Source organism: Dromiciops gliroides, chromosome 5, assembly GCF_019393635.1.
Source record: "Dromiciops gliroides isolate mDroGli1 chromosome 5, mDroGli1.pri, whole genome shotgun sequence".
Lineage (NCBI taxonomy): Eukaryota > Metazoa > Chordata > Mammalia > Microbiotheria > Microbiotheriidae > Dromiciops > Dromiciops gliroides.
This window is the reverse complement of record NC_057865.1, coordinates 132,025,167-132,052,682: the sequence shown is the minus strand read 5'-3', so window position 1 is coordinate 132,052,682 and position 27,516 is coordinate 132,025,167. Positions and strand designations below refer to the sequence as shown.

Genomic DNA, 27,516 nt, shown 5'->3' with positions numbered 1-27,516 from the left:
TGGCTTCCCTGGCTTTCTGCAAGTCTCAGCTAAAATACTATCTTTTTCAAGAAGTGTTTCCCAGTTTTCCTTAATGTAGGGCCTTCCCTCCTTGGTTACCTCCAGTTTTTTTCCTGTGTATATTTTGTTCGTATGTCCTTGTTTGCACATTGTCTTCCCTATTAGATTTGTGAGCTTCTTGAGGACAGGAATTGTTTTTGCCTTTCTTTGTATTCCCAGTGCTTATTATAGGTCTGGCACATAGTGGGCCCTTTATTACGTGCTTGCTAATCAGAGTCCATATTGCAAAGCTGTAGATAATGTGTGGACATTTCAGATGGATTTGATGTTTGACTGTTTTTTAAACTGAAAATTTAGTGCTGATGTGATTTTTGTGTCTTTGACTTCTTCATTTTTGTTGGAAATATAGATATTACTTTAAAATTCCACTAGCTCTCCAAAGAGTATTTTACATTAGTTATCATTAGGTTACTGTATCTTTTTTTTTTTTGGTCTATATTGGTTTACTTAGGCTATGCTTCTTATAATCTTGCATAAAAATTATTTCCACAAGCATAATAGATTCCTACAAATGAACCAGAAAAATCCGTGATTGGTTGTTGGTTGTTTTTTTGTTTGCCTTCTCCTCTTGACTTTATTTTGTGGCTGAAACTTCTCAGCTACTGCTCTGACATCATTTGTGCCTTACATAGCTTGATACCTCTCTTTTATCCCCCTTTCCTGTTTAATTTTCCACTACTTTGTGACAGACCCTTTAAAATCTCCGAATAAGCCTTTTCCCTTAAGAAACAGATTTGCTTCTTTCATATGCCTAAATAATATACATCTATTTATGAAAAGTTCACATTTGCTTGCTTTATACACAGATATTATGAAATATCGATAAAGTTGTTAGTAAGAATGAATTTTGATTATTAGCCAGCTTTTAGCATCCAGCTTCTAAATATCATGTTTTACATTGAAGCAGTTTGTTTTACTCATTATTATTAAAATGGCAGTAAATTTGAAATGACTTTTTTCTACTTCCATTAGAACATTCTAGTGGTATTTTCAATAGATTTTGAGTTTTTAAGGTTTTGCCGATACTATGCTTTACTCACCTTCAAAATAGTTGTTCCTTTCATGTAATATTTTTATTTTTGTTTTAGGTGCGCATAGCTGCAAAATTCATCATCCATGCCCCGCCAGGAGAATTTAATGAGGTATTTAATGGTGAGTGTTTTAATTACTAACTTAATGGCTAACTGTGGGAAAGCGCATGGGATTTAGATTGAGATGCCCTGAGGTCAAATCCCAATTTCACCTCCTTTGTAGCTAACTTCTCTGAGCCTCTGTTTTTGTCTTTAAAATCTAGGGCCTAGATTAAATGGTCTAGGAGGTCTCTTTGAGCACTGAATCTATGTCACGATTTTGTATAACTCCTAGACTAAAATATAATATAATTGTATCATGTTGGGCTGAAAAATAATAATTACCTGGTCACCTCAGTTTAGACCATCCCTATTGTGAGTTGCTATGTTGCATAAATTTATATGTATTTGTTCTAAGAAAAGTCTTGAACTCCTTCTACCAATGCAGGTCATCTCTTTGTCAACAGTTTATCCAATAATGGCCTAGAGCATTGAAAAGTTAAAGTGACTTGCCCAGTGTCCGAGGTAGGATTTAAACACAGGCCTTCCTAGCTATAAAACCAACCCTCTATGACTCCATATTACCTCCATAAAGTTAGGGTTTAATTTAACATATGTAATGCTGTTTTCTGCTCTTTTTTATTTGCATGATACTTCAGTCCAAATTAGTTGTTTTATAGTAATGAAAAAGCAGAATTGTAGAATATTTGAGCTCATTTTATTTGTGTAAAGTTTTTAAATGGCTTTGTAAGAAAATACAGAATTTTTTTAGTCATCAATTCAACATATAAGAAATTGCCACTGTTTTAGGGATCTAATAAATTAAAAAAACTGTTGTTTTCTCTTTATAGAAGAAATAATTGCCTTTAGCAAATTCTTACATCTAGTGCTTTACTTACTGCATGAATAGTAATTATTGATTTTGTTTATAAATTTCAAAAGATGCAGGCCCAGTTAGCATCCTTGCTTTGTTCCAGAACATGTCAGAGGAGTAGAGGAATATGTTTTTTAATGTGTTTTAAGTTAAATTTTATTCTGCTACTTTGAAATTTTACTCTTTGAGAAGGTAATAGATTGGAATTGATTTAAATCAATGATCAGGAAGACAGTTTAATATGTTTCTTCTAGCAGACATTCTTATTTAACATAACATTGATTGATAATCTCAATAACATACATGTGTGTAATTTTAGACAGCATAACCTTACTTATAAAGGAGTCTTGATTAATTTTGTAGCTTTATACTGATGCTGAACAATGGGTCGATTTTTATTTAATTAAACAAATTGAAGATATGTGCTTGTAAAACTGTCTCCTGAACTAGTTAGCAATAAATATTTGCAATATACTTAACCTAACTGTATTTTTGCCTTTCTTTGTATCCTCAGCACTTAGCACAGTGCCTTGGTGTACATAATAGGTGCTTAATAAGTATTCATTGACTTGACCTTTTATCTTAAAGACAACAACAAAAAAAGTCACTTCAGATTGTTTTATTTAAAGAAACTTTTGAGTACTCTTAGTATGTATTCAACAATAAATCTAATTAGTATAACAAAAGTCGTTTTAAAAACCACTATATTTTAGTTTAAAATGGGAAACCATTTCCTTTGGTACATATGCTTAAACAAATCAGATGGATTGTTCCAGCCTGAATAAGAGACTCTAAAGGAAGAAAACATTCTTTTTGACAGAATCTATCACTTAAAAAGCTGGGCTTTCACTGATGTGTGGCTCTCTCTCTATATATTTTTAATAAACCATCAATCATGTTTTCTTGAAGGCTTCAACATTAGATCAGAAATTTTAAATTAGTATTGTGAAAGGATAATTGAAGCATTTTTCCCACAGTTAAGGATAGTTAGTATATGGCTGTCATGCTTAATTTATAAAGTTTTTTTCTAAAAAAGGTTACCTGATTATGATCCCAAATATTTTATAATGCAAATAATCTATATTCTGTGGTATTTTAGAGTTTTAATCTTATTTTGAAGTAAAATGTATTTTAATGCAGTTTATTTGAGTTTTTAAACATAGCAACTCACCCTCCTTCCTGCCTCCTTGAAAATTAAAAAATGTAACAGTGTTAAATCCATTTATATATTTTTGAAAATCATTAATCTTTTTATCCACTCTATAAAGTATTAGTTGTAATGCATACATGGTGAACTAAGAATGACTTTTTAAAAGATGTTTTTCAGATTTTAGAATTTCAGTTTTTTTCTTTGCTGCCTTGAATACATTTTACCATAGCAGCTTTTCCTAAATTAATTTGGCAGTGGAGGGGGCAACTAGGTGGCGCAGTGGATAGAGCACTGGCCCTGGATTCAGAAGGACTTGAGTCCAAATCGGCCTCAGACAGTTGACACTTACTAGCCATGTGACCTTGGGCAAGTCACTTAACCCTCATTGCCTTGCCAAAAAACCAAACCCTAACCCTCCCCCCCCAAAAAAATAAAATTTGGCAGTGGAAGGAACACTTTTGGGCTTAAGATATATTTTTGGGGGGGGGTGAGGCAATTGGGGTTAAGTGACTTGCCCAAGATCACACAACTAGTTAAGTGTCAAGTGTCTGAGGCCGAATTTGAACTCGGGTCCTCCTGAATCCTAGGCCAGTGCTCTATCCACTGCGCCACCCTAGCTGCCCTGGAGCTTAAGATATATTAACAGAACTTTAAAATATATTAACACAATGCTTGGGAAGGAATAGTTGCTTTCATACTTGAGACTGAGAAGAATTTTAGGCAAAATAGATCACATCAGTCTTTGTTTCATAATGAAAGAAGTGACTTATCTGGTCACTTTTCCTGTGACATTTTTACTAGTGTTGTCACATTTCATTGGAGGAGTCTCATTTTTTAAATAAATTCTTTGATAAAGCAACCTTTTGATACCATTAAGAGGAAAATACCAGCACTGGCACACTTCATGGAACTCTTACTCACTTGTGAAAATGAATAAGGTTTTGTCTAACACAGTTTGGGAAATGTTGTGCCACAAATAATTTACTACGTGATTAAGAAAGCTCAAAAAGAACTGGAAAGCAATAACTCACCTAAATGTCATTTGAAATTTATTGTAAATTGAGTTTCTTTATGTTGAGCATCAACAGAATTTGATCTTCAAAATTGGCAGAAAAATAAATTTTTTTCTTAGGGAAAAATATGGTTGTTATTAAACATGAACCATATACAGAAATAAATATGCATTTGAAAGATGGGATCATTTCATTTGCCAGTTGCATGACAGTCTTTTTCTGTATAGGTCAGCTCCCCATACTGATGAGCACACCCAAGCTTGGAGGTGCTCTTTTTCCAACCTGGACTGATTTGCCTCTCCTTGATGTCTCAAAATCATTAGCTTCCACTTGACAAATTCTTATTTTTAAGGAATTATTTTCTTCAAGGAGCATTTATCCTCCTTTTCCATTTGGTCAATTCTGCTTTTCAAAGCATTCTTCTCTTCATTAGATTTTTGTGCCTCTTTTACCATTTGGCCTATTTTATTTTTTTAGGTGCTATTTTCTTCAGTATTTTTTTGTCTCCTTTACCAAGCTGTTGACTCTTTTTTCTTGATTTTCTTCTATCACTCTCATTTCTCTTCCCAGTTTTTCTTCTACCTCTCTTACTTGATTTTAAAAATCTTTTTTGAGTTCTTCCATAACCTGAGACCAATTCGTAGTTTTGAGGCTTTGGGTGTAGGAGTTTTCACTATGTTGTCTTCTGAGTTTGTGTTTTGATCATCTCTGAGAGATGGAATATCTTGTTCATGGAGCAGCCATGAGGTCGGTGTTACTGGATCAAATAGTAAGTAGCAGGGAGTAAGGTGTTAGAAGATTGGGAATGTATGAGGATCTAGGTTATAAAGGGCTTTGAATACTGAGCAGAGCATTTAGATTTTGATTCTGGAGATGATAGGGAGCCACTGGAGTTTATTGAGTAGGGATGTGACATGGTCAGGCATGTCATTTACATTTTAATGGCTGAATGGAGGATGGATTGGAGTGGGGAGGAACCAGAGGCAGGCAGACCCATCTGTATTGTAGGCTTACTGCAGTAATCCATTCATGAGTGCCTGACCTAGAGCAGTAGCTGTGTCACAGGAGAAATGGTGAGGAATAGTTTAGGGGTGAGTTCAGTTTCAAGCATGTATAATTTAATATGTCCATTGGACATTCATTTTTTAAAAATTTGTGGGGGTGGGGGGGCAGTGAGGGTTAAGTGGCTTTGCCCAGGATCACATAGTAGTAAGTGGCAAGTGAATGTGGCCAGATTTGAACTCCAGGGCCGGTGCTCTATCCACTGCACCACCTAGCTGCCCCCGGCATTCATTTTGAGATGTCTGAAAAGCAATAGGAGAGTCAAGTTTTGAGGTCAGAGAGAGTTTGGGGCAGCATACGTAAATTTGAGAATTATCAGCATATAGATGGTAGTTAAATCCATGGGAGCTGAGAAGATCACCAAATGAAGTATAGAGAGAGAAAAGAAGAACACCCAGGACCAGAACCCTGAAGGCCAATCTGTGGCTAGAGAGCATGATTTAGATGAGGATCCAGCAAAGGAAACTGAGAAGAAACAGTTTTATAGGTAGAAGGAAAAACAGGAGAGAGTGGTATCTCAAAAACCTAAAGAGTAGAAGACATTGAGAAGCCCAAGAGTGTCAAAGTCTGCAAGAACATCAAGGAGAGTTGAGAAGAAACTTTTGCAGTTGGAAATTAAAAGATCGTCCTTAACTGGAGAGAGCAGTTTTTAGTGGAATAATAAGGTCAGAATGTAAAAGGATAAGAAGAGAGTAAGGAGAAAAAGTGGAAGCACCTATTGTCAATAGTCTTTTTGAGGAGTTTAGCTACAAAGAGCAGAAGAAATATAGGGTAGTAGTTATCAGGGATGGAAGGAAATTTTTTAATGGATTGTCCCAGTTCTCTTTATTTTAATAGAGAAGGATTCTGATTTATATCCCTAGGTTATAAAGACTGTTACTTAGAGTTGCATAAGGAGTCTCCATTATTTAGTTCCAATAATTTTAGACTGAATAACAATTCAGGACACTTAGGCTTGCACAGTGGATAAAGTACTGAGCCTAGAGTCAGGAAGACTCATCTCCTTGAGTTCAAATTTGACTTCAGGCACATTCTGTCTGTGTTATCTTGGGCAAGTCAGCCCAGTTTGCCTCAGTTTTCTCATCTGTAAAATGAGCTGGAGAAGGAAGTGGCAAACCACTCCAGTATCTTTGCCAAGAAAATCTCAAAAAGGGTCACAGAGTTGGACGTGATTGAAAAACGACCAAATGAGAATACCATCACCATTCTGCCATCTTATCTAGATAACTAAATCAAATTGGTCTCTAAGACCCAAAAATAATAGGCTGTGGTTTGACAGTAGTTTTAATAAAAACCAAATTGCATGTAATATAATTACATGAGGAAGTGAGGTAAGCATTAGTAACAATATTTTTTAACTAATACAACCCTCATAAATCCATTTACAAAATCATGATGATGATTAGTAGCAGAAATATTAACTGACTTTTTGATAATACCACTCTTGGACATCTTATATTACCAAAGTGAGGATAACAAAGTGGATAGGGAAGTTATCAAAAAATAAATTAATTAAATTCATATGTAGCATGATTGTGATATTCCAAAGGTAAGAAAGGAATGCCTACAGCTAATAACAAGCTTTTTCCTTGTCTGTTCACTTTTCTGTAGAATGGCTACCTGTGAAACTGTTGCTAATGTTGTCAAATGGTAGAATACTTACAGTGTTTACTGCAATTGTTATCACATCATCTTTCTGGTGTCTGTATCTCCATTTGTCTAGTTATTTGGGGATACATTACATTTCTCCTTCATCTACTTGCACTTCTGTTCTTAGTATAAAATATGTGCTACCTGAATTAATTCTCTTCTGGTCAGTTTCTTTGGGGGGGAAGGAGGCAGAACAAAACCAGTTTTTGTTGTTTTCTCTGATTAAACATAATCTTGGTAAACTTTTCAAATACACAAAAATAATGACATACTTTTAATAACTTTTTTCTAGATGTTCGGTTACTGCTTAATAATGATAATCTTCTCAGGGAAGGGGCAGCTCAGTAAGTACTGAATATTACACTCACCATATGCCATATACTTGGAAATGAAAATGTTTTAAGTATTGCTTATGTTCATAATTCATTGAATAGAATAGTTTCTCTCAGTTTAATTATGATTTTGTGTTAGGCAAAAGCTAAATAGGATTTTGAGTCACTGATCCAAGTAAAAAACATCCCACATTCATTTATTTCATATTATATGTATGGCATAGAGCCATAAGTTCTTTCCAACATTAACGATATTGGAAGCGCAAGCTAACCTTATTTTAAAAACTCTAGTTTTGGAAAAGTAACTTAAATATTTTGCCTCACAGTATGAGCATTTCATATACAACCGCCCTCTTCTCCCCTTTTCTTTTAAAGCCAAGCCTCCTAAACCTAACAGGTCATTTAAAAAACCTGACACAAGACAAATAACCACTGCTCAGGAGCAAGGAAGAAGTTGTGATTATAGAAGCAACCATAAGAGTTACTAACTTTACTCCCTTAATAACTAACTGCTATCAGTATCCCTAGTTCCTTCAATCTTTATAAAGACTTTGGGGAAATGAAAAGTAGAAAAGGTTTGAGCATCACTGTTAGACTATCATATCTTGTTACAGATTGAGATTTTGAAAGAACCAAATCATGCTAAGGATATGTCATGGATACCTTTATGAATAATATTGATGATTCACACAGTCTTTTTTCCTGGCAGCATTCTATCAAGGCCACACACACACACACACACACACACACACATACACACACACACACACACACACACACACAAATCATAAAAGTATTTTATTATTTTCTAGTTATATGTAGAGATAGTTTTCAACATTTGTTTTTAAAAGATTTCTAGTTCCACATTTTTCTCTCTCCCTCTCTTTCCTCCTCTCTCCCCAAGACAGCAAGCAATCTGATATAGGTTAGATATGTACAATCGCATTAAACGTTTCTTCATTAGTCATGTTGTGAAAGAAGAATCAGAACAAAAGGGAAAAAACCTCAAAAAACAAAAAAAAAAAGTAGAAACAGAAGGCCATACACGTATAAGTGGAAATTAAATAGTCTTCTAGAAGTTGCCTTGATGTATTTCTCTGAAAATAAGTTTTTATTTAGCACCTACTCTGTCTTAGGTACTGTGCTAAAGCACTTTACAAATATCTAATTTAATGCTCACAAGAACCCTGGGAGGTAGATGCTATTCTTTTTGCAATTTACACTGCATTTTACAGTTGAGGAAACTGAGGCAGAGATTAAGTGAATCAAGCATCTGAGGCTCAGGTTTTCTGACTCTGGTTCATTGCTCTATCCTCTATGATAAATAGCTGCCTCAGATCCAAAATGTAATTTTTTCCTCTAATTTGTTTATGTGTCATTTTATATAGTTCATATATTTATTTGAAGTTTATCTTGTTATATGACATGTTGGTGCTGTAAACCTAATTGCTGTTAGACTGCTTTCCAGTTTTCCCAGCAGTTTTTGTTATATAGTGAGCACTTACCCCAGTATCTGAAGTGTTTGGGTTTATTGAACCCTCAATGTCTAGGTTCATTCGTTACCATTATTTTCAAGATCTGCCTATCAGCCATTTGTTAATAACTGAGAGAAATACAAGTTCATGTGTTGTTTTCTTGTTGGTATGATAGTTGATTATTTAGAGCCAAGATTTGTTTGGTGCCACATAAAATGTAATACTGAGCTAGACGACTTAATTTAACTTCCAGAATTGAAGTAATAATAAGAGTTTTTTTAAAAAGATAAATTTGTTTTCAATATAACATATAAACCATCCATTCCTCATATAGTCTCAGTTGAATCTCCCACAGATCCTTGAAAGTAGATAAAAGAACAAAAACTGGGTTTGGGACAAAGAAACTTAAACTTTAGTGGCTTTCCTTTTGTTAAAAGGACCATGTGTATGTTTTATATGTTGGCATCATTTACAGTTGTCTTCATTTATATGGAATAATTGTATTTATTGTTCTTTTGGTTATTTTTTTTCTCTTCATCATTTCAAATAAATCTTCTCTATTAACAGTTTGTTCATTCATTCTTCCTGCAGTTTTAAAGCAAGATTTTTTAACTGGTACAGAAGATTTAAAGAAAGTAGCATAGATATCTTTGATTGTATACAAAGCAATCATTCAGTCACACAGGACAAATCAAAATATCCTGCAAAGGTAGTGGGAAATTTGTATATTCAAAATGTCCAACGATGAGAATGATTTAACAGTCAGTTTTCAGTTGACATTCATTCTAGGAGAATGTTTATTTAAGTTTTTATGAAAATATGTCACACACTTTGAATGAACAAAAACATGAGGCTTAATTTGTTTACATTTTACAAGAAAGGTAGAAAAGGATATTTTTGAGCAAAAAAATTACTCTGTGATCTTGGGACCCAAGAATGTTCATATCAAAATCAGTTGAATAAAATGTTTATTTGTTTCTTTAACTTTGGTTTTAATTGTGCAAAATTTAACTGATAAGATCAATCACTGTCTGATTCATTATGTAACAAACATATAAAAGAGCCAGAGCTGATATAGAAAGGGACAAAAGACTTCATCATGCTTCATCATGATAGTTCATTAGGCCACAGAACATCGCCAGTCTTTGACTGAAAATATTAAATCACCCACCTTATTTATCAAATGTAACTTTGAATATCCCGTCTTTTTTCTAAAAGTCAATCTACTTTAAAAGGACAAAAGTTGTATGCCGAAGGTTTTAAACCCAATTTCAAAAGGAGTACTCAAATGTTGCAACCGGCAGCAGAATGATTGAAATAAATATTATTTAACTTCATAAAGTAATTACAAAAATAGATGCCTTGACATTTAACTAAGGACTAAGAAAGTTTTACAGATTTTAGATATAACAGTTTGTATTTTGTGTCAATATAATATGTTTGTAATACCACAACTTTTTTTTCTTAATTCAGGTTTTATTTAGGGCTTCCTTAAAGAAACAACAAAGAAGCTTGGTTTCTCCTTTTGGCCACTGGTGGCTAGAGACAAAAAGGTTATTGATGCTCAAGACCTTGAACCACCTCCATGCCCATAGCTTCATTTCCACCCAGCCCCAGGATGAGTTCTGGTGCCACACACTGGACTGGATTAGATGTCACCCAAATTTGAGCCCAATAGCAGACATAGACATTAATGGCTTCCATGCCAGGCTTCAGGGGACTGTACCAAAACGGAATCCATCTGGCTCTGTGCAGGATTGGGCTAATCAGAACAGCTTTGGAGACTGTAGAGAAGCCTAATTCTGCACAGACAGATGGTTTCCTCCAGGGAAGTGACAAGAACTTTCCAGGCGGGGAGGCTGCCACTCCAAGAGATAAATAACTGTTCTGGTCTTGAGTGAGCACTAGTCAGCACTGCTCCCATTCTATCTGAAAAACACAGAACCAGTCAGAAGACCTAGATTTCATGCTTATATTTTAATAGAAAATTCAATTTTTACAGAAAATGACTATTTCTTTTAGGTCTTTAAACAGAAAAGAAACAACTTATCTAAATTTAACTAAAAGACTTAGTTTTCTTAATGAAAAGAATTGAAAGTAAAAAAATCACTAAACTTCAAGATAAGTATATTTGGAAACAGTATCATTTATGGTAGCCTACTAATAGTTTTTTATGTTAACTTTAGTTCTTTTTTGGTCTGGAATATAAGAATGCATTATTCATTGCATTTAACCTGAAAGAATGAATGGAATTAACTCAAGTCATTTGCTTTGTTTTCCTTTTTTTAGCGCATTTGCACAATATAACTTGGACCAGTTTACTCCAGTAAAAATTGAAGGTTATGAAGAACAGGTATGATAATAGTAGCTCATCTATACTTCTATAAAGGCATAGTAGTAAAGATAATTTATTTAATACATAGTATTTCAGGATTACTTATTTGGAAGGGCATAATATTTGAAAAATTTGACTTCCTGAAATTTTTCTTAAAGAATTTAATTGCTCTAATGTTATATGCTATCATTGATGCTATAATGATGCTATAAAATGATGGAATTTTTTTAAAATTATTTTGATCTTAAATACCAAAGAGGATTTTGATATACACACAGAACCCGAGAAGAGCGTGATGCCATAAGTCTCCATTTCATATGGCATGCTTTTAAAATTTATAATTAATGGGGTAGCTAGGTGGCACAGTGGCTAAAGCACTGGTCCTGGATTCAGGAGGACCTGAGTTCAAATTTGACCTCAGACACTTGACACTTACTAGCTGTGTGACCCTGGGCAAGTCACTTAACCCCCATTGCCCCACCCCACCCCCCAAAAAATTTCTAATTAATGTCTTTACTAAATGTTTGCAGTATTTTGTGAGAAAACAATGAATTTTGGAATGCCCAAAGGCCCCATCTAAGGGATTGATTGGATTGACTGACTTAGCTGATTAACTCACTTAAAGTTAACTCTATTAAAACTACACCTGCCTGGCTCTCAAAAGGGTGTGTTCTCAGAGGGTGTGAACTCTGACCTCAACATGGCACCACCCTTAAGTCCAGTGAACCAATGAATTTGGGTGATGCTAGCCAATTATCTTGAAGCAGTGTGTAAGGACCACTTCTCCAGACACAGGGAAAGCTTCTACCCTCAGTTTGTCTCTTGGAGAGGCTTGTGGTGGAGGACTTGGGGGAAGAAGCAGGCCAGGCTGGAGCTCTAAGCTAGATAGGCCTTTTCTTAACTTTCTGACCCAGGTGTTCTCTTTTTACTAATACTTGTATGCTTTAATAAATGTTTAATGCCCCAAAACTGGTGCTAAAGCTTCTAATTTATAAGTAACAAATACATTAGAAACCCCAGCTAATTTTTCCCAAACTTGAGACAGAAATAAGGCAACCACATATAGTTTTACTCATCACAGTTTACATTAAAATATATTTTTAAAAAGTAAGCCTCATGAAATGGAAAGTATGTATGTGTATTATACGGGACACTTTTGAAAGTCTTCCTATTTGTGCCTCCTTCTCAGATTCTTTCTGTTCTCTGCATTTTTTAATAGCTGACTTTTTTGACATCAATATTGCTAATCTTCCCTGCTTGACCACTGTTAAAATTTGAGATGGAAGGGTTAAAAAAAAAAACCTTGTTAGAAATAATCATAGACAATTAAACAGATCCATGGACAATGTTACCTGGTATCCATCTCTGAGACAGGAAAATATTTTTATATTCTAGATAGAGATGGGAAACAGTTTTCATCCTATGTCCACAGGATTGATGTGTTCCTATAGCTTTCAAAGTTGTTTCTCTTTATAATGTTGTTGTCTTTTTATAATTGTTCTTCTGGTTTTACTCACTTCACTGTCAACTGGCTTTATTCAATTCACTGTACAACCCAGAATTCTCTGAAATTGTCTTTCTTCATTCCTTTATGGGGTAATAATATGCCATTTTCATTTATATAAGGACTTGTACATCTATTTCCCTATTGACTGAGAGGAAATCTTAAGGTACTATACTCTCTTTTAAGTTCCTTTTTGCTTTTCTCTTCTCTCCCTTCCTCCTCTCTCTGTTCTCCCTTCACGATTAGGAAACGTGTTTTGAGTATGACTGTTACCTCCTCAATGTTATCCTCCCTCTTAACCTCTCCTTCTTTGCCCATTTCCCTGTTGAGTATGTATTTGTTTTGGCAACAAGTAGTAATATCTAAGAAACCTTTATTTATTTATTTTTTTAATTTTTTTAGTGAGGCAATTGGGGTTAAGTGATTGATTGCCCAGGGTCACACAGCTAGTAAGTGTTAAGTGTCTGAGGCCAGATTTGAACTCAGGTACTCCTGACTCCAAGGCCGGTGCTCTATCCACTGCGCCACCTAGCTGCCCCGACCTTTATTTTTTAAAATATTCTTTTCATTTGTCAACTCACTTGGTGGACCTCATTTTAAAGTCTTCAGTATAAAATTGTATAGGATTGGTTTTCATGAAAATACTTTGTTTAAAAGATATGTTTAAACATAAAATAATATTTTTTCAAAATTTATTCTTTAATTGAAGGTGTTAATAACAGAGCATGGTGATTTAGGAAATGGAAAATTTCTGGATCCCAAAAATAGGGTCTCTTTCAAATTTGATCATTTAAGAAAGGAAGCTACTGACCCCAGACCCTACGAAAGTGAAAATGCCATCGAGTCCTGGAGACATTCAGTGGAAACTGCCATGAGAGCCTATGTAAAGGAACATTACCCTAATGGGGTCTGCACAGTAAGTAAGCAATAGATAAGATAATCTTTAAACAATTTTTTCATAAGTGACAGTAGTATGATGAGTTTTTTATTGATAGATCTTTAAAATGGGGCCTTGTAACATATAATTTTTCATCACAATTGAAATTTTATATGCTTGTCACTTCCTATCACCATCCATTAAGGACATATTCAAAGTCATTCTTATTTATTTGCTGAGAAATTCAATTCAACAAATATTTATTAAGTGTTTAAAATGTTCAAGGCTCTGTGATGTACAGAAGAGATAGATACAAGGCTATTGAGCAAGCTGGAATTTGAAAATGGTGATATTTTAATTTCATTGCCATCCGTATTTCCTACCTAAAAAGCATAATTATTTAGTCATGTCTTCCTATGAAGACTTTTCAAATAATTAATATACTTATTACTTTTCAAGTTATTCATTCTAAGATCAAGTGTAGTCTGTGATGTTTTCAAATGGAATTGGAAAATATATATACCTATATACATTCAACATAAAAAGGGAGTAAGACAGTACATGAAATAAACATACACATTTTAAATTTTGTGATAGGGCATAAAAATGTTTTCTCTTTACTATTAAGTGATAAATGTTTACCTTCTAAGAAGATGTAGTTTTTTATTGCTCATATTTTATTATGTATTAAATAATTTTGTTAAATTACCACCTTTTTGTACTTTATCTTTCAGCTTTTTTGTGCAGATTTCTATGAATTTGAATGGCAAAAGTTATTGTGATATTTACACCATTTTGTTTTCACAAGCATTCACTGAATAAGTCAAAAGATACACTTTGAGGAATGTGTTTTCTGTTTTCTACCATGTGTGAAGAATAATTTCCTTTATTTTATTTAACATGTAGCTACCAGCATATTATGCAGTCTATGAATAATTTAAAATTGTTTAATAAGTAATATTCTATTGTTCTAAACTGAAACTTGCACATATTTTCTTTGCGACAAAGGTTTATGGTAAAACTATAGATGGACAGCAAACCATCATTGCATGCATAGAAAGTCATCAGTTTCAAGCAAAAAACTTTTGGTAAGTTCAAGTTATGTCTTTAATATTTACTGAGGGAGTAATTGTTTGCAATGACTACCTAAGTCCTTGATTATACTTTTTATTAGTAAGAGTGACTAACAGCAATCCAAGTATGGTATAAAGTGTAACTTAACTAAAGAGAGACAGAGAGAATGAATCTCTATATCTATATGTATATGTGTACATATGTATCTGTGTGCGTGTGTTTGTCAGTATTTATTATGTAATGATGGCCATAAATCCTGAAAAATTATAAGTTCATAGACAGTGCTTTCAGGGAGAGGGTACTCCATGAATAAGAGCATATTTAGAGAAATTATCTCCAAATGGAAATTATACTAGGAGGAGAGAGACCTAGCCTTTTTTTTCCCCAAGATTTAAAAAAAAAATCTAAGAAATAAAAAATTTTAATTCCATCACAATTATTAAGTTTATACTGAATGCACTGTAGGAAGATGGTACTGGGGACAAAACTGTAAGAGTGTCATTTCTTGTTTTCAGTAAAAGGTTTTTTATAGAGATGTAGTGAAAGATGAGGAAAACTATTTCTTTTGTGTAACCTTTTGTGAGCTGTTGGCCTCTTTTATCAGATCTTTGATTACAAAAGGACATTTCACCAGGAGGGTTAGGTTGTTTGATGGCATGCTTAGACTGACATCTCTCCAGGCAGCCAGGTCACGAAGGAGTCAAATATGTTTCACATGCTCTTGATGAATAACCTTGTGATTTGCCCAGAGACAGTACCGATAGAATATATTAAATTGGATAATACGTGATTAAGTTGGATAACGCTGCCATTTACCCTCAAGGCCTAGCTATACCTTTTTAATATACTTTATATTTTTTAAGTGTATAGGTTTAATTCACTTAGGTAAACATCATTATTACATAGGTCATATTTTATAGTTAATTCATAGTGTATTCAAAAGAAGATTGCACTTATCATCAAGTCCTAGGTTTGCATGTGCCTTTTCAGACACTTATTTTTTTACTCCAAGTCAGTTCACCTTTATGAACTTCAGTTTCCTCATCTATAAAATGAGGTTTATAATATTTCCAATACCTGCATGAACTAGGATTGATAGGAGGCAAACACTAGTAAATCTTAAAGTGCTATGTAAATGTAAGTTTTATTCCTGTAGTGTCACTGCAAATGTAGAAATGGATAAGCTTTTTTGAAAAATTTATTTGAAAAGCATTTATTAGGTGCCTACTATATTCTGGGCCAAACACTGTATGGTGCTGATCTCTCCTCTCAAGAAATTTACTTATCGAAGGAAAACTATATATGTGTATCATAAAGTAAATATAACATTTATTGAAGGTAATTTGGTGGGTAAGTCCAGAGTCAAAGAAGGAGAGATTAGACTAGGTCTTATATAGGAGGTGGTACATGAGCTGGGGGCTCTAAAAGGTCACCTGGAGCTATTAGATACCCTTGATCAGGGAAGTGATGTGGTCATATTTGTATTTTAAGAGTATCCTTTTGGTAGCTGAGTGAAAGATGGGTTGGAGAGAGAAAACACTTAAAGCAGGAAGATGATCTTGTAGTGCTGTTGCAATAATCTAAGGGCATGAACTAGAGTTTGAGAAGGTAGAAATGACAACTTGACAGCTTATTGGATAAGGGATAGCTTATGAATCTGGCTGGCTAGAAGGATGGTGGGTGCCCTCACTAAAATAGGGAAGTGAGGAAAAGGTAATGGTTGTGGAGAAAATATAATGTTTTATTTTGGACATGTTGAGTTATAGATGCCCACAAAATTTGCAGTTCATGACTGGAGTTCAGGGGAAAGAGGCTAGTGATGCATCTCTTAATTTGGGAGTCATCTACATAGAGATGATAATTGAATACATGGGAATGGATAAGATCACCAAAGAACAGTATAGAAAGAGAAGAGTTCCATGTACAGAATCTTTGTGTACACTCATAGAGTATGGGAAATGAATGATACTCAGCAAAATAAACTAGGAAGGAATAGCCAGACAAGTAGGAAAAGAATCAGGAAAGAGAGAGGTATGTCACAAAAATACAGGGAGAGGGGGCAGCTAGGTGGCGCAGTGGATAGAGCACCGGCCCTGGAGTCAGGAGTACCTGAGTTCAAATCCGGCCTCAGACACTTAACACACACTTACTAGCTGTGTGACCCTGGGCAAGTCACTTAACCCCAATTGCCTCACTAAAAAAAAATAAAAAATAAAAAAAATACAGGGAGAGGGTGCAGCTAGATAGAACAGTGGATAAAGCACCGGCCCTGGATTCAGGAGTACCTGAGTTCAAATCCGGCCTTGGACACTTGACATTTACTAGCTGTGTGACCCTGGGCAAGTCACTTAACCCCCATTGCCCCGAAAAAAAAAAAAAAATACAGGGAGAAGAGATATTTAGGAGGAGGGCATAATCAACTATGTCAAATGGCCTACAAGGATCAGGATGAGGATTCAAAAGATAAGGATTGAGAAAAAACTATTTATTGGTAACCTTAATAAGTTTAGTTGTGACATGCCTTTTGAGCATTTGGTTTTTGGTTAGTTGGGCACAGTGTTGCTGATATTAAGGCTGCGTGTGTTGGTGTTGTGTCATTTCACTCATGTTTGACTTTTTGTGACCCCATTTGATGTTTTCTTGACCCAGATACTGGAGTGGTTTGCCATTTCCTTCTCCAACTCATTTTACAGATGAGGGAACCTTGGCAAACAGGGTTAACTTAAGTGACTTGCCCAGGAACACACAGTAGTGTCTAAGATGAGTCTTCCTGATTCCAAGCCCAGTGTTCTATCCACTGCATCACCCAGCTGTCCCTTGAACCATGTTTTCTTCCAGTATTGTTGAATCATTCTAGTCTCCCACAAATATGTATAGTCCCCCTACACAGACACACACAATCTATTTTTAGCATGAAATTAATGTTTGAAACATGGTTCATTCAGTTATTTTCTCTTATTTAAGCTGCTGTTTTTATTTTTAAGGAATGGTCGTTGGAGATCAGAGTGGAAGTTTACAATTACTCCTTCTACCACGCAGGTGGTTGGTATCTTGAAAATTCAGGTAGGTTTACCATTAACTAGCTAAAACAATTAAAAATCTATATATTGCTTTATATAAAATGAAGAAACTTTTAAACTAATCTTATTAGGTATAGGTCTCTAGTGTCAGACTCAAATAGAAATGATCTAATGGGCAGCATATTGACTTAGAAAACCACAAATTGACATTACCTATGTTCTGCTGTCTTTTTATTTATTATTATTTTGTTAAACATTTGCCAGTTATCCTTTAATCTGATTCAGCCATAGTCAAGAGTTTTATAGGCCTTGCCTCATACTCTTGAGTCTGATACCTCTGGTGTAGGTTTGTACAGAAAAATAATATACAGTCTTAGCCGCTTACATTTTTTTACATTAAACAATTTGTTATTAGTCCTCTGTTTGGGGCATAGCTGACAAACTCTAAAACCCATAGAATTAAAAACTACCATTTGTTTTCTGCTTTTCATATATTTATTTATGGTTGGATTATAAGGTTTAGGATGGCAAAGGTGGGGTTGGACCATGAAGATCACCTGACCCAGCATCCTCCCCAATTGTATATATAGGAAATTTAGAGAACTGAAGTCACTTTCCCAGTATTACACAGATAATTCTGGAACTGGGACTACCATATAGAACATACCTCCATTCCACTGCTCCTTAGCCTATAATATACAGCTTTAAGCATCATGCCTTGGATAGTTTCTATAGTTTTTCAGTTATGGAATATTTTATGACCCAGTGTGAGTATTTTGCTAATTGACTTTTGGCATTTTAAATGCCTCTGGCTCTTAGTGAAAATTTCTAAAATTCATAGAACATTATTAGAACAACTTTTTCAAAGAATTCTATTTTTCTAAGTTCACTGTAAAGTACTTGATCTATGATTGTTTGTTATAAATAATAAAGGATTTATAAATAATAAAAGATAAAATGAGCTCTCTTCCTATCTTGATGGTACTGTAATGCCAATGCTATAATTTCTCTGAATAGGTTCACTATTATGAAGATGGTAATGTTCAACTAGTGAGCCATAAAGACATACAAGAATCTCTAACAGTGTCTGTAAGTAGTTATATTTTAATACTGAATGGACCAGTGATCTTATTAGTATATGTCAGGGGTTGACAAACTGCCCCCAGGCCTAGTTCCCCGTCTCTGCTTTTACGCAGTCTCAAGCATAGGTAATCCCTTCGTTGTGTAGTTCAGTCTATTTGTGCTTCCTCATCCTGGGTGATTTTTGTCCGTGTTCTTCCAGCAGATCTTTACATCTTCCTAACATACTAAAGGCCTTCCTCTAACTGTTTGTATATTTTGTGCAATGTACAAAAAATTAATCTATCTAACTCTTGTTCTTCTCTCTAGTACTTGATAACCCTTATGCCTTTTCTTGTTTTTTTGTCATGTTGGAAATATACTACAGCTTACTTAAGGCAACTGAGCATCTCTCCATTACCCTTTGTGTCACTTTCAATTTTTAGTCTTAAAATATTGTGGTGGTCCAAGATTCACAATCAAACTGCATCACTGCAAGAATCTGGGTAGTAGGGCAGCTAGGTGCTGCAGTGGATAGAGCACTGGCCCTGGATTCAGGAGAACCTGAGTTCAAATCCAGCCTCGGACACTTGACACTTACTAGCTGTGTGACTCTGGGCAAGTCACTTAACCCTCATTGTCCCACCAAAAAAAAAAAAGAATCTAGGTAGTAAAAAAAGCTGGGCTTTTGTGTCAGACAGCATCATGAAATAATTGAAAGTACAGCATAATTTCATAAATATAATCCAGTACACATTTTTCCTCATAGTCATTTCTGGACCCAGATTAGTATCCATCTGTAATTCTTATAAATATGTATGTTGATATGTTGAATCAATGGACAAGCCTTCCAGCTGCATATCTACATTACTGAATTTTATATCCATTTATTTTTTCCTATGTGGATCATCAAAGTAATCTTTTTTGAATAGTCCTATATCTTATTGCAAAATTTAAAGCTTCATAATTGTGAGCTCCTGCTGGTGCTGTACTTTAAGATTCTGAATGTAATTAGCACAATATCATCCACAAATAGAAGCATCTTCAGAACTATATAACCTATGGTTATTCTCACTTCCATTTGGACCCTAAGCAAGATATTATCTATGACAGCAGGTGAACACATTTGTATGCAATGGTGAATATCTTTGTTGAGTTTCTCCCTGTTTTATGCCTTAATTTATAGTAGCTAGTAGTACCTGATGTTTATATAGCACTTTAAGGTTTACATAGTACATCACATATGTTGTCTCATTTTATCCTTACTATAAACCTGTGGTAAAGATGCTATTATTACCTTTATTTTATAGATGAAGAAATAGAGGCAGAGGGCCATGAAATGATTTGCCCAGGCCCACATAGCTAGTAAATGTCTGAGGCTGAATTTGAGCTGATCAGCCTGGAAAGTAGCCTGAAGCTCAATTGTAAAGAGCTTTAAATGCAAAATAGCAGTTTGTATTTTCTTCTAGAGGCAATAGGGAGCCACTGAGTTACATGGTAAAAGCTTCACTTTAAGATTTTCAGTTTAGCAGCTGTGAAAAGGACAGACTGGAAAGAAAAGAGACTTGAGGCAAGGAGATGAAGTAAGAGGTTTTTGCCATAGTCCAGGAAAGAAGAGATGAGAACCTGAATTGTCTAGCTTCTGTCATGATGTTATCTTAAGTGCCATTTCCATCTCATCACACCATGTTGTTTTTTTTCTTTTATTAACATTTTAAAAGTTTTGAGTTTCAAAATCAGTCTTTTCCTGGTTCCTTCCATTCCCTCCCCCCTCCCTGAGGCAGTAAACAGATATAGGTTATATATGTACAATTATGTAAAACGTTTCCATATTAATAATTTTGTATAAGAAGATTCAAATAAAAGGAAAAAAATGAAAGAAAGAAAATGAAAAATAGCATGCTTCAGTCTGTGTTCAGTCTTTCTTTGGAGGTGGATAGTATGCTTCATTAGTGCTTTTGGATTGTCTTGGATCATTGTATTACTGTACACTAGTTGTCATTAGTTCTTCATCACACAATATTGCTGTTACTTATGTTTTCCTGCTCATTTCACTGTACATTAGTTCATGTAATTCTTTCCCAGTTTTTCTGAAATCATCCTGCTTGTCATTTCTTATAACACAAATTCCATCACAATCATATGCCACAACTTGTTTAGACATTCCCCAATTGATGGGCATCCCTTTGATTTCCAATTCTTAGCCACCACAAAAAAGAGCTGCCATAAATATTTTTGTACAGATATATCCTTTTTTCTTGTGTTTGATGTCTTTGGGATATAAACCCAGTGATGGTATTGCTGAATCAAAGGGTATACACAGTATTATAGCCTTTTGGGGCATAATTCTAAATTGCTTTCCAGAATGGTTGGATCAGTTCACAACTCCACCAACAGTGCATTAGTGTCCCAGTTTTCCCACATCCCCTCAAACATCAAACATTTTCCTTTTATGTCATATTAGCTACAATGTTAAGTATGAGGTGGTACTTCAGAGTTGTTTTAATTTGCATTTCCCTGATCCATAGTGATTTAGAGCATTTTTTCTTATGACTACAGATAGCTTTAACTTCTTTGTCTGAAAACTGTCCATATCCTTAGACCATTTCTCAATTGGGGAATGACATATTCTTATAAATATGACTGTTATATATATATATATATATTTATTTATTTGTTTGTTTTTTTATTTATTTATTTATTTATTTGAGAAATGAGGCCTTTATCAAATATTTGTTGCAAAAATTCTTTCCCAGTTTTCTGCTTTCTTTATAATCTTGGTTGCATTAGTTTTGTTTGTGCAGAAGCTTTTAAATTTTATATAATCAATTATCTATTTTATATTTTGTAATGCTCAATATTTTCTTGGATTCTAAACTCTTCCCATGTCCATAAATCTGAGAGAGAAATAATTCCATGCTCTCTTAATTTGCTTATGGTATCACCCTTTATGTATAAATCATGAACCTATTTTTTACTTTATTTGGGTATATGGTGTGAGATATTGGTCTATATCTAGTTTCTGCCATACTGTTTTCCAATTTTCCTAGCAGTTTTTGTCAAATAATGAGTTTTTGTTCCAAAATCTTGGATCTTTGGGTTTATTGTATACTAGAATTCTATAGTCATTTGTTGTAGGACAACTAGTACCTAATCTGTTCCACTGATCCACCACTCTGTTTCTTAGCCAGTACTTGAATGTTTTGATAACTACTACTTTATAATACAGTTTGAGATATGGTATGTGAACCATGTTTTTTAGAGTTATCAGTGGGGCAGCTTGGTGGCACAGTGGATAGAATACTGGCCCTGGAGTCTGGAAGACCTGAGTTCAAATCCTGCCTCAGACACTTAACACTTACTAGCTGTGTGACCCTGGGCAAGTCACTTAAACCCAATTGCTCCCCCGCCCTCCCCCCCAAAAAAAAACCCGTTATCACTGTTCCCTTTGCTACCCTTTATATATTTAAAGGATCTTGTCACGTTGTCCATAGAATTCCTCTGCTTATCAGCCTCTGCAAGAAATATTATTACATAAGTTTAGGCAGTCTTCATGATAGTCTTGCTTATGATCATTTTCGGTGCTGAAACTGAGAAGTGAGGTGAGCAAATGCAGACCCATGAAGTATTGTGTGGCTTTATTGTTTGTGATTAAACAATAAAAAGAAATCCATTAACTCCTTTATTTGCCTCATAAAGGAAAACCAACCCATAAACCTTTTACATTTAATTGTAATTTCTTTGTGTATTCTAACTTCATTTATAACAAGAATGTCAGTGAGCAGGTAGTTACATTTTCTTTCCTGGTGTAGCAAGATTTTGGTCATTAGGCTAAAATTGCACATTTAGAGGAGTACTAAGTTAAATATTTGTACACAGTGTGATCTTAGCACCATCTGCCATTCTTAACACAGTCTTCACTATTTTCAAAGGGGCTGCTCAGGACTGAGGACCACCCTTGTGGTGGTAAGCTACTCTGTAATTCACTGGTCTGATACTCGGTTTTGCCCTTTATTTTGTACATAATTTCTAAAAGAGTTTAATTGATTTTTTATTAGATAAAATGAACCACCATTACGTGAAAGTCAGTTAAAGTCAACAAGTTTTTATTAAGTGTCTGCTCTATGCCAGACCCAATGCTAAGCACTGCAAACCACAAAGAAAGGTAAAAACAGTCACTGCTCTCAAGGAACACAATATCTAATGGTCTGTGTCAAAGCTTCTTAAACTGTCTGTGGGTCTCGACGACTCCATATAGGATCACATAACTGATTTATTTGGCAACAGTAAAAGGTTATGCATACCTATTTTATATTTCTATATGCCCAGGGTCGCCTAAAAATTTCTTAGGCGAAAATTTAAGAAACCCTGATGTATATCACTTTTAGGGTAGTTAACTTTGTTTTATGAAGAAAATACCTTTTTAATATTTCATTATAGTGAGTTAACCAAAGTATAGAATTTATATTAATATTTAATATTAATCTGTACTTTATGTTTAAATGATTTTACTTTGTTATCTAATGCTTCTTCATCAATAAAACAAGTTATATATAAGCATCTGTATCATGATTCTTATATAGCCTTCTAAAAATATTTCCTAATGCAAATTAGCCAGCGATATTTCCTCATTCTCTGTACTATTTATTTGTTTTTTTGTTTTGTTTTGTTTTGTTTTTAATATGATAGAAACACATTTATTATACCCTTCCTATATGCCAAGCACTATGCTTGGTGCTAAAAATATAAAAGTTATACAGTTCTTTTCTTCAAGGAGCTTATATTCTTTATATTTATTTGTTAACAACTATTTGTTGAGCATACTTTTGTGCAGTTTTGTGGAAGATAACAAAGAAGAAATAACCTCAGCCCTCATACCATTTATTCTGGTAGGGGAAGTAAAAGCTATAATCAAATAATTCTAAATTCAGAATAGAATGTGGAAGTGTACTGAGAACACAGTGCTTTGAGATTTCAGAGGGAGAGAGCTTAAAGCTGATCTGGTTCCTTGTGTGTGAACAAATGTCTATCAGAGTGGTTTGCTTAATGATGTGATCTTATTATTAACTATAATATTTTAAATCATCTTCAAATATAAATGGTTGGGTTTTAAAGCTTACTTTATTATTTGTTTTTCCTTTAGAATGAAGTTCAAACAGCAAAAGAATTTATAAAGATTGTAGAAGCAGCAGAAAATGAATATCAGGTATGATTTTCAATATAGCCTAATACCTTATACTTACTGTTGGATAAGAACATTGAAAAAAGAGAGCCCATGTGGCATGGTAGTTATGGGGACAGACTAATAGGGGTGTTGTGGAATGGGAAATAGTATTTCCAGTTCTGAATTGTTTTATGTAAGTGAGTGCCTTCTTCAGATATATAAGCAAGTTTATGTACCTATTTACTCAAAAAATGATACTGGAGAATTGTGATACTAATTTAAGTATAAGATAATTTTCCTTTTTTGACTTTTTTTTTAAACACCTAGCATGATGCCAGACACATAGGTTCTTTTAATAAACGCTTATTCCTTGAGACTAAGTTATTATTTTCAGCATAAAAAAAAGTTACCTTTTCAATCCATACTGATTTATAGTTCAAAAGAAGCTATAAAAATAGTTATTCTGTTTCTGGATAACCAAATCATTTTAATTTTGGAAGTCTGCTTATGGAAAATAGTTCCCCAAACCATTCAGACTAATTTTTTTACATTAATATTTACTTTTCATAGTAATTTATTGATGTCCAGACAACACTGTTGAACTTAAATTTTTAGTTTATAACTTCAAAGTATTTAATTTTATGCATACTGAAATTTTAAATTTTTTTCAGGAATGAAACTTTAAACTATATGTATAAAGAATTAAAACCAGGAATATATTTTTCTATAAATTTATTATTCAAAACAATAACATAATTTTCTTTTGCTTCTCTAGCTGGTTTGTAATATATTTAATTCTGTCAGTTTTTAAAACATTTTGGTATTTTAATGCAACCACTTAGGAGCAATGAAACAGTATGCTGACATATGAACAACACAAGTGTTTTTCTTAAAAATGCCATCTGTTTTGTAGACTGTTCTGTTCCTTTTTTTTCCTTTATAACTCTAACTCTATTCTCTTTTTAATAGACTGCCATCAGTGAGAATTATCAGACTATGTCGGACACTACTTTCAAAGCCTTACGTCGACAGTTGCCAGTTACACGCACTAAGATTGACTGGAATAAGATCCTTAGTTACAAAATTGGGAAAGAGATGCAGAATGCTTAAGATAAACACTGCATGACTGGATCATTTTAGTGTCCATGTATAAATAAAAATATTACAAAAGTATTCAAAACTGTCAAGTTGCCCATTCAGCATGGGCTTTTGCCATTGAAAATCACTGTAATTAAGTAGTTTGGTTAGAGCACGAGGCTTAGCTAATCAATCTTTGTTTTTCAAGTTTTTGTTTCCTTATGTTCTAAGAGGATTGCAAATCACCCTAGATAAAGAAGTGTTTTGTTTCTTTACACTGAAGAGAAGTGTGATGCCTCTAGTTTTTGGTTAAGAGAAAATTAAAATGTATGAAAACTATATTTGCTTGATATAACCCTTTAATTGATGTCTTTTATGAAGTGGATAACTTTTTTGAAATTCGACAGATTCTTTTTAATGGGGTCCTTCATGGCCATTTCTAGTTTAAGGTGGTTGATGGATTTAGCCATATATGCTGCTGAAGAAATTGTCTACCTTTCCCCCTTTCCTCTTCCATGTATGTAAGATTGAGTTTAGAGGGAAAGTATTTTCTATATTAATTATGTTTAAACCTTTCAAGATAGTTATTTAGCTAGCTTAGTGTTTAACTAAACTTTTTTTAAACAAGGCCAAGATCTAATGCTATTTTGAGATTTTGAAATTAAACAAAAATACTTACTTCAGAATTGTATTTAATGCCTTCTTTCCTGTGACAGTTACTCAATTGAGCCTGAATTCTGACTGCCCTCAAGTTACATTTTATTACACAGCCACAATGTATCATAACAAGGCAGATTGTAATATATATATAACCCTGTACTTATGACTATGTCTTGGTTTTTTCCCCTTGGATTGAAATGTACTAAATTCAATGTGACATTAAAATGAAAATTTTCCTATTTATTTGAGTAGAAAGTCACTTACTGGTGAGTCATATACTATTTTAAACTACTTTCTCTGGATGTTGTGGCTCTTCACTGGTTGTAAATTAGAAAAGCTGGGAGTACATATGGTGTGCTGTAACATTCTAAATTTTTCCATCTTCCTGTGCTAATAAGCATGTTTGTAATATTAAAAATACATTTATTGATGCTTTGCTACAGGAGTTTCAAGCCTGTGGTGACTATTAGCATTTGCTGTAGAGAGTGGAATGGATTTATTATTTCATCAACTAAATTAACACTCACTTTGCTTGAGAGTGGAATCCTTTCCTCATCTTCTTCCGCAGATGTCCAGGAGCTGGAAAACGTTTTTTTTAAGAAACACCACTTTTATTATGTACAATAAACTATTTCATTAGCTTGAAATGTATAGATGTTTTAATTCTTTCTAAGTATACCAAGTATTCTCTTTTCCCCCTTCCTCGCTTGGCAGGGGTGAGTGATGAGTGATAAATGATGATCCAGCAAAGTAGCCTGAGAAGGAGCATCAAACACAAGTAGAATCAAAAGAAAATACTATCACAGAAGCCAGAGTATACAGGAAGAAGGAGTGATTGACGGGATCTGACAGCAGAAAGGTCAAGGAGGAATAGAGATGATAAAAAAGGCTGTAGAACTTAAAAGCTAAGAGATAATTGGTAATATTGACAGTTTCAGCAGAATGATGAGGTTGAAAATTATAATTTTATGGGTTGAAAAGTAAGTGGAAGCAATTAGTGTAGATCAGAGGTGTCAAACACGAGCATTGGGGCTGGACACAGTAATTGGCAAGTACTTGATAAAAAATACAATAGAGCATAGATAATGCTATTATGTGGTTTTCTAAGTCAATATGCTACTACAAAAATCCTTATATATGATTTAGTGGCCCCCATTTGTATTTGAGTTTGACAGTCATGGTGTAGATGACTCAGAGTTTGATAGTGTTAGGGAAGAGAAAAAGAACCTGATAGGTTGAGGAGAGGATAGGGAAGATCTGTACATTTTTGTAAGCAGCAAAGAAGGATGAAGTAGACTGGAAGAGAGTGAAAAGGAAGGTCTCTTGGCAAAGGTGGTCCTTAATCCTTAGCTGTGTGATAGCTTCTTGATTTACAGTGTGCCAAGAATTTGGTGTTAAGGCCAGAACAGTCATGTGGTGAAGGCCTCCAGCCCCAGACTTTACCATCCTATTCCAGACAACCCTCATGAGTATCTTTGAGTACAGCAGAGTCTTGGAACAGAACAGTGTTGGTGGCAAGGGTTAGTGGTTCCTCCTCCCTTCTATGTCGGCAGTTGTTAATTTCAAGATTGCAGTGACAGCACACAGCTGTAGGAGACAAAGTAGCTTCTGCCTTCACAAGAGCAACCTGGAGAATTCTACAAAAGCAACAAGGAGAAGCAAGTATGGAAAATTCTAGTTCCTGAGAAAGCCAAGTCTGGAGCTCTTACCCTCCTGGATACAATAAACGATTTCATTACCTTGAAATATCCAGATGTTTTCATTCTTTCTAAGCATCCAAAATGTTTTCTTTTAGTTTTTGTGAGAAACAAACATTGGGGGTATCTCCTGAATCACTGTCAGTGGGGTATTCTTTGTCAGTGGCAGCCCCCTACATTGGTGATGGGGTAAGGCTGATCTTGATTGTTTCAAAACATGAAATTATGGAATTCTAAGATACTTGGGCTTTTATATCTTTATAGCTTTAAAATTTATATTGCACTTGATTGTATCTGAAATTTCTGAAGAAAATGAAGTAGTGATAGTATGTCATTTTGAATTTAAAAATATGAAAAGCAATG

The 27,516-nt window shown here is 34.3% G+C and overlaps 1 protein-coding gene across 2 annotated transcripts in view; it reads left to right on the top strand.

The window, feature by feature from the left end:
• The window catches only part of CAPZA2 (capping actin protein of muscle Z-line subunit alpha 2), a 48,416-nt gene extending 21,214 nt beyond the window's left edge, over positions 1 to 27,202 (top strand). For both annotated transcript variants that reach the window (XM_043966541.1, XM_043966540.1), the window contains 9 exons: positions 1,149 to 1,212; positions 7,172 to 7,223; positions 10,976 to 11,039; positions 13,235 to 13,441; positions 14,411 to 14,490; positions 17,461 to 17,539; positions 18,514 to 18,585; positions 23,699 to 23,761; positions 24,689 to 27,202. In XM_043966541.1, coding sequence (XP_043822476.1) covers positions 1,149 to 1,212; positions 7,172 to 7,223; positions 10,976 to 11,039; positions 13,235 to 13,441; positions 14,411 to 14,490; positions 17,461 to 17,539; positions 18,514 to 18,585; positions 23,699 to 23,761; positions 24,689 to 24,829 — 822 coding nt within the window. In that variant the 3' untranslated portion in view covers positions 24,830 to 27,202. The remainder of the gene's footprint in view (positions 1 to 1,148; positions 1,213 to 7,171; positions 7,224 to 10,975; positions 11,040 to 13,234; positions 13,442 to 14,410; positions 14,491 to 17,460; positions 17,540 to 18,513; positions 18,586 to 23,698; positions 23,762 to 24,688) is intronic.
• The last annotated feature ends 314 nt before the right edge of the window (positions 27,203 to 27,516 follow it).